At 35.5% G+C, this 7468-nt stretch overlaps 1 protein-coding gene across 1 annotated transcript; it reads right to left on the reverse strand.

Annotated features, from left to right (window-relative positions):
- Nucleotides 1-985: 985 nt before the first annotated feature.
- Nucleotides 986-3931, reverse strand: LOC110935881 (zinc finger protein CONSTANS-LIKE 16). The gene is made up of 3 exons (XM_022178228.2): nt 3391-3931; nt 2661-3302; nt 986-1481 (listed from the first exon to the last, which is right to left on the reverse strand). Exons 1-3 carry the CDS (start codon nt 3808-3810, stop codon nt 1227-1229), a joined length of 1317 nt encoding a protein of 438 aa, XP_022033920.1. The 5' UTR covers nt 3811-3931; the 3' UTR covers nt 986-1226.
- Between the last annotated feature and the right edge of the window lie 3537 nt (nt 3932-7468).

Below are 7468 nucleotides of genomic sequence, written 5' to 3' on the forward strand. Positions count from 1 at the left end.
GGTTTTTATATGAACTTCCAGCAAGATATGAAGATTTTTGAAGCTTTAAACACAATTTTTCAGGAAAGCTAAACTTCAAAAACCCGAAACACACCCGAAAACACTCGGTTTTAACAAGGAGAAGAGCCAAGGCTCTGATACCACTTGTAGGTCCGGCTAGGGGAGGATCTGGTCGCCTAATCCTTGTGTACAAACCAACCCGGTTGTGCGGAATCCAACCGAGATAGCAAACCGAGATCGAACACGACAATGATAAACACGAGATACAAGACACGAAGATTCAATGATTAACACCCTTGTATTAATACTTGAAAAACTGTTACAGCTCAATGTTTACAAATATGCTCTGTAAACTCTCTCTCTAGTTCTCTCATGTGTGTGTTCTGTGTTTCCCATCTGTCTTCTGTCTATATATAGTCACAGAACAAATCAGTATCGACGAAATTGAACTCGGCGAAACAAAAGCATGACGAAACAAAGGAACATTCGACGAAATGGAATCATGGTCGACGAAACAAGTCTGTTTCGTCGACTTCCAATCTATTTCGCCGATATGGGCTTAGGCCCAAAAGTTGAGGCCCAAGTTGCTGTGTTTCGTCGACTTTGTTTCGGCCCATAACTTCCTATCTTGTTATCTGTTCAAAGTTTGGCTCTAATCTTCGTGTATTGAACTTTGGAACGCACGACGGAGGAATGTCGTAACGTTAGACTTGAGCCGAATCCTTGTTGAACCGAACTGAGTTGCGTCCACATATCATGTATCAACATAAAACCTCCTAAAGCTTTAAGTGTTACAAATGACTTAGGGTTGCTATTTATAGCCACACCCCTTGTCTTTCAAACACACACGGTCTAACGAATAACCCTCTCGTTTGACCACTTCAAACGAGCGGGTCTATACACGTTCGTTAGACCGTTTCACTAACTATTACAAATTCAGCATAAAATAAATCTAAACTATTCGAACAGCATCAGACACAAAATCTGCATCAACAATCTCCTAGACACCATTGCAATATGTATGATTAATGATCAAAAATAGTTTACATCTCATCATCCTTAAAACACATGGATCAATTGCAAAACACATACTATTATTTTCTTCTCTTCATTATTCAAACTTTTATGAACATTCTTAATTAGGAAAACCTAATCAAGCACAAAGCTTAATTAGCTTACAAAATTTGAAGATGGATGTTGTGTTAGCAACATAAGTCATTTGTTAATTATTTGCTAAGCAAAGGAAAGCCTGAAGAAGATGACCTCTTTACAAATCTTCCTTTCATTCTAGGCCTTTTCTCTGCATTCAATTTCCGTACCTCATACCTTATTTTCTTCGAAAACAACCTTGTTCGCCTCTTTTCTCGATATCTTGACACCCTTGCCTCTCTTCCTCCATCTAACATCGTCGGATTTCCAGTCATCAGCCCCATAGCTCCATAAGGATGATGAGGATGATGATGAATAATTCCACATCCACCCTGATGAATTATAACAATCATAGTGTTAATCCAGACTGAAACCTTCATTTATTCTTCATAGATATTTGTTGTAGTTTACATAAATCTAATATGAAATTTATGAGTTCTATTTAGTTCAAACGGGGTGAGGTTTGTTTCAAGTCAAACTTATAAACAAGTTAGTTAAACTGGTCATGTCCGTGTCAACCCCGACGAGTTCACGGGTTGAAGCGTTCAACCCATTTATTTATTTTCTTCTTTTTATGTGTTTACTAGGTTATAACCCCGTGTATTACGCGGGTTGAATAAATAAATTTTATATACTAAATAATAAAACAATATATCTATAAAAACCTCCTTTATTGCATGGTTTGAATAAATTTAATTTTATATATATTAAATACTAAAAAGTTATATCTATAAGAAACATATGTATTGTACGGGTTGAATAAATGTAAATTTATATACCAAATAAAAAAAGTTATATCTTTAAAACCATGTGTATTACATATATTGAATAAATGTAATATTGTTTACCAAATAATAAAAAAAATTATATCTTTAAAAACCCTTGTGTATTTCACGGGTTGAATAAATATTATTTTATATACCAAATAATAAGAAAATTATATTTAAAAAAAACTAATATATATACTCGGTAAGCCATAGATATTGTGATTACGGAGATGATTATTGAAAAGAATATACAGTGGTCAAACATATTATTCAAGAAACAAATAAGCAGCTATTTGAGTAATAAAATATAAAATAGATTATATTTTGAAAACACCTGTAATAATCTAACTTTATATATAAAGTAATATTAAAAGTTATATACAATTTGTTTAAAAATTATGTAATAAAATTATTTATTATATAGTATAGATTATGTAACAACTTAAATTATTGGTATTTTTAATGCCAAAATTTAAAATCTTAATTAAAAACAAATTAGCATATTTTAAATATAATTGCTTAACAAATAAAAATAGTAAGTTTAGAATAAGTATTAATAATAGAAAAAGAAAATTGGATTAAACCAATGTTGTTCGTGTCAACCCGTTAATACAAACGTTAAACGTTAAACGTTATGTTAGGGTTACATATCTAACAGATTTTTAGGTTGTGTCACCAACGCATGAACACAACACCTTTAACACTCATACAATATAAAGCTGAAAATAAGTAGAGTTGGCTTACCATGCATTCCGGCCAACAATCATCCGGATCCAGCTCCGGCCGGCCACCGGTGGTCCAGGGAGATCTGTCCTCATCCCAAGCAGCCATAATCCCTTCAAAATCTAGCTTCAATATTATCTTTTTCTTCTTAACATCAACAACATGATCATCTTCATCTTCTTTCACCACACCCATATAACCACCACCACCACCGTCCACCGCCACCTTCTCATCTTTCTCCTCCCATAACGGTGAAGAATCATAATCAAAGCTCAACTGAAACGGCTCTCTCATCATCTCCATCTCACTCTCCACCATTTCATACTGCATTTGATCTTCTTCAACCTTCACTCTCTCCATACTTTTGCCAGAATCTTTCTCTCTGCAATCCAACAACCCTAATCCATCCATAGCAAACGCCTCCTCATCAAGACCTTTTCCTAATAAGTTTTCCACGTCAGCAGCAAACTCGGCCAGCTCCACGTCGGATGGAAGTACCAACCCGTTCAAACTATTCAAATCGAACGTCAATTTCGACCCCCGATGATGATCGGAGTCCACTGGAGGTGACAGTGTCACCTCCGGTTGCTTCACGGGTGTCACCGCCTCATTTGAATTCCCAGAAAGACAAAGCTCCGCGGCAAAGAGATCAAACACCGGAACCTTGTTAAGAGATATTAGTTAGGGTTTTATTAGGGTCTTATCGTAATTATCTCTACCATAATTATCAGATATATATTATTCTATAAACCTGATATAGAAGCTGCTCTTCGGATGCCACGGTAGTCATGTCGTCACTTCCAATCTCCGGGACTAAGTGAAGCGGATTGAAACTCACACCACTTTCATCTGACTTTGAAGTTTGTCGAGATGCATGCTTATGGTGGTTTCCGCCACGTGGAGTCCTAGGTTTCTTGGTGAAACCTTGGTGCCACGGTGGCGATGTAGGCTTGTCTAAAGATGAAAGCTTTAAAGAAGCTATTTTTAGACGAACCCTTTCATGACGGCGAGCCAAAGGGTTCGCTGCATGAACTAAACCATCACATGATTGGCATAAGAAAGCGTCATCGGCAGCACAGTACCACCGAGCACGCTTTCTTATACAATTATCGCACGCCCGTGCCACTTTTCCTCCTACAACATTGGCCAATTTTGTGTCCGATGAGACCATTGTGTAGGGATCTTAAATGAAAGAACTTTTTTTGAAAAACTTTCGAAAGTTTTTTTGAAGAAATGTATAGGGTTTGGGTTGGGTGGTGGGTGTGACCCCACTGTGCGCTTTTTACAGAGAACAGTAGTATACTAAAAGGGTTTATAAAGAAGCTAGGGTAGATCCATTGGCGAGGTTCAAGAAGGTCCCACAAGAAGGCCTTATCTTTATTTAATTGGCTAGATTTTGAAGTCCATCCTTTAACTTGTTTCCCTATTGGTTGCCTTTCCATTCAAAGGATTTCTTGTGGGGTCCAAGTAATTTAAGGAATGTTTGTATATAAAATAAGATGAAGAAATTTTAAATAATAATGGTTTTGTTTAGTGTTTAATTAACTTGACTAATAAGAATATTTGGTTCTCAAGAAACATTGTCACTATTGATTTATGTTAGCATAATTGAATTAAATTTGGACCAATTTGATGTTACGTACATATGACCCTTACACACATCCCTGTAATTATATCATACTCCTTTATTCAATTCTTGGTTGCTAATAAATACTGAAAGAGAGTTGTTGAAGTTACACATATGACCATTTACTTTCTCATTTAAGAGTTCTTATCCTTTATGTTCAATTCACATAAAGATGATGAGCTTTTTTTAATATAGTTAAACGGATATAACACATGTCAGACTCAACACAATTTAGTATATGAAAAAAATGACACCACATAGATCATGTACGGATACATGAATAGTCATGTATAAGCAAAAAAACAATGAAGATGAGGAATAATGTAGTTTATTCCATTGATGTTGTCACTCTACAAACCGGATAGACATTTCTAGTTCGATACACGGTTGCTTAATTAAAATGTAGGTTGCAAAGCTATAAATATTTAAAGTAATAAGTACAAGTGTATATATGTTTCGCACAGTTCTCTATTTAAAAGCTTGGTTCTATATTGAATGTCCTTGTATAAATGTTAGCGTGTGATCAGCGTGTTTGTGTGCATAATAGCACCCACATATGCGTGTGTGTGAATGTTGGTTGTCATATGGATAATTTTATTGAGTTTAACCTCTCCTTTCTTTAGATGCAGTGAAAAAAATGTTTCCCGCTAGCCTTTTTCCTACCATAGGATTGTGTGGGAAATTTGTCGGAATCCACTGTTTCATACGCGTTTCCCATGGAAACTGGCATAGGAAACATCTCGATTTTCTAGTTGTGTAAAGATGATATAAAGTTTGGCCTAGGGACATATAAATGAGGGTTTGGAACACATATCCCTAAATATTCTATGAACCAAGAAAAAGTCAAGCTTTTCTAAAGATTGGTTCATGATTAATGCAAGCTCAGTCTCGATCGACTTGCCTTACCAAATTAAGATTAAACTTGTGACTTAGATGTATAGGTTCAGTCTAGTCCACACAACGATCATGCAGACTTGTACGAGGTTGAACATGAGCTTGACTCTGATAGGGTTTGCACAAGCTTGAAAGGTTTACAAGACTCATAGCAATCAAAATAAACAATCATCATAGAAGTGTTGGAGAAGAGCACTTCTTTGAGCGGTGAAATCGCAAAACAAATTGGGAGATTAGAGTTTTTTTAACCCTATGCATTTCCACACTTTGATTTCTCTAATCCCACAACTTCGATAATTTTCCACCTCGACTTGTCATTTGAACTAAATTTTCCACTCTCCCAATATAACTCAACCTCTAGTAAAATATCCAAATGAACAAGCTTACACCATGCTCCACTCATGTTGGAATATATATACTGCTAAAGTCAAACATAAAGTATGCTAGATTATTCAGGGTTACTGTCAATGGTGATAAGTAGGAAGGAACTGGTGTATCATGACGGTAGTAGGTACCAAACTATGTATGTCGATAGGAACTGAATGATCAATCAGTAAAAACTTACTACTTATAGAGAGTTGGTACTTATGATATATGAGTATTGATGGATGGCCGAAAGAATGTTAATGCCTATTGGGAATTAAGTTAGGGGGCTCAATTGTAGATTCTCAACCTATTTGTAACCGTTTATTTAGTTGGAGCTAGTTAGAGCATGTACACATAGGATACTTCTTTTAACCATTCAAAACTCTTAAATATTAAAAACCATATTAGTGTATACTCAGAAATTTGTTATATATTTGTTTATTTATTAAAAGTGGATGGTGATTAATATCTTTTCCACTTTGTCTCCATGTAATGTTGAAGATGACACTTTTGTTGGATGACCTTTCTCATAAAACTTTAATGTACTAGCTGTGTAAAGTTATCAAGTCTTTTGTTTTTGTGTTTCCCGGGTTGGCCCACGACACTTTTAATAACGGGTCCCCAATCCCCATCTATTATTTATTCACGGAATTGCCTTTTTTGGACCGCTTGGCAACTACTGATTGGATAACACGAGAAGCTACTTTTGAAACTATTTAGGCATTAGGCCCCATATCTCTTTCTCTGTCTGTACAATTTTAAAATAATATAGCCCTTTTAGAATTAAAAAGGCTGAAAATATCTAACGTGTGACATCTCCAAATGCGCTATATGCCAAATAATTTGATATTTTGTTTTCCTGAAGTAATTACCAGAAGTGTAAAAGTTAATCTGACTCACTAGATTTGCTACAGCAAATTTTAAAATATTAAAAATTTGTTTATTCTTTATAGAGTAAATTTCACCAGGGTCGGCTCAACCATTTTGGTGGCCTAAGGCAAAGTAAAATTTTATGGCCTTTTTCCCAAAAAAATGTATGTAACTGAAAGTTAAACTTGAAGGGCCTAAATGTAATTATTTGAAAGATTGTGTTAAAAGTTAAAAACAAGGAAAAAAATGTTGAACCAGGGATTCAAACCCGGGTCTCACCAACATCCATACATACACAAAACCACTACACTACCAACCATCAATCTATTGAAACCCACACCCTAAATCTTTTATAAATGGACTCTGGTTTCATCAAATTGTGGAGGCCTTATAGTTTTGGTGCCCCAAGGCCCAAGCCTCATTTGGCTTACCCTTGGGCCGGCCCTGAATTTCACTTTTTGTCCTTTATGTATTATCTGAATTTTGAAACGTGTCCTTTAAAAGTTTTAGTTTCAATTTATGTTTAAAAAACACATGTTTTATATCACTTTATATCTTTACACCAAAATGAGTTAAATTACTCAGTTAGATTTATTTAAAAATGGTATTTTATAAATAAATGTCATGAACCCCTTTCTCTCTCTAAATAAATGCACAATTATCATCAAGCCTATCATCATCATCACATAACATGTTCAAAACCTCATCAAACAAAATATCAAAATTCCTCCTATCTACTTCGTTCTGCTTGTCCGAACTGGAAGTGGAACACTGATGTGCATTTTGAAAACTCGTTTCACTCACTCTAACATCCACTGATTTCTGCTTGTCCTTTTTCGCAAACGGAATAAGAAAGATAAACTCTCCATCGGAAATCATATTACTACTTATCTGACTCTAGAAGCTTAGTTTCCTACCCTAAAACAACTAACACCAATAACCCACTCTATCGGTGGCTGGAGATCATCTCCGCCACCGGTAACCACCACTGCCACCTGTGAATGCCACCATAACCACCTCAAACGTTACGAAACTAAGAAACCGAAGTATCCAAACCCAGTTCTACCACAGG

Source organism: Helianthus annuus, chromosome 15, assembly GCF_002127325.2.
Source record: "Helianthus annuus cultivar XRQ/B chromosome 15, HanXRQr2.0-SUNRISE, whole genome shotgun sequence".
Classification (NCBI taxonomy): Eukaryota; Viridiplantae; Streptophyta; class Magnoliopsida; order Asterales; family Asteraceae; genus Helianthus; species Helianthus annuus.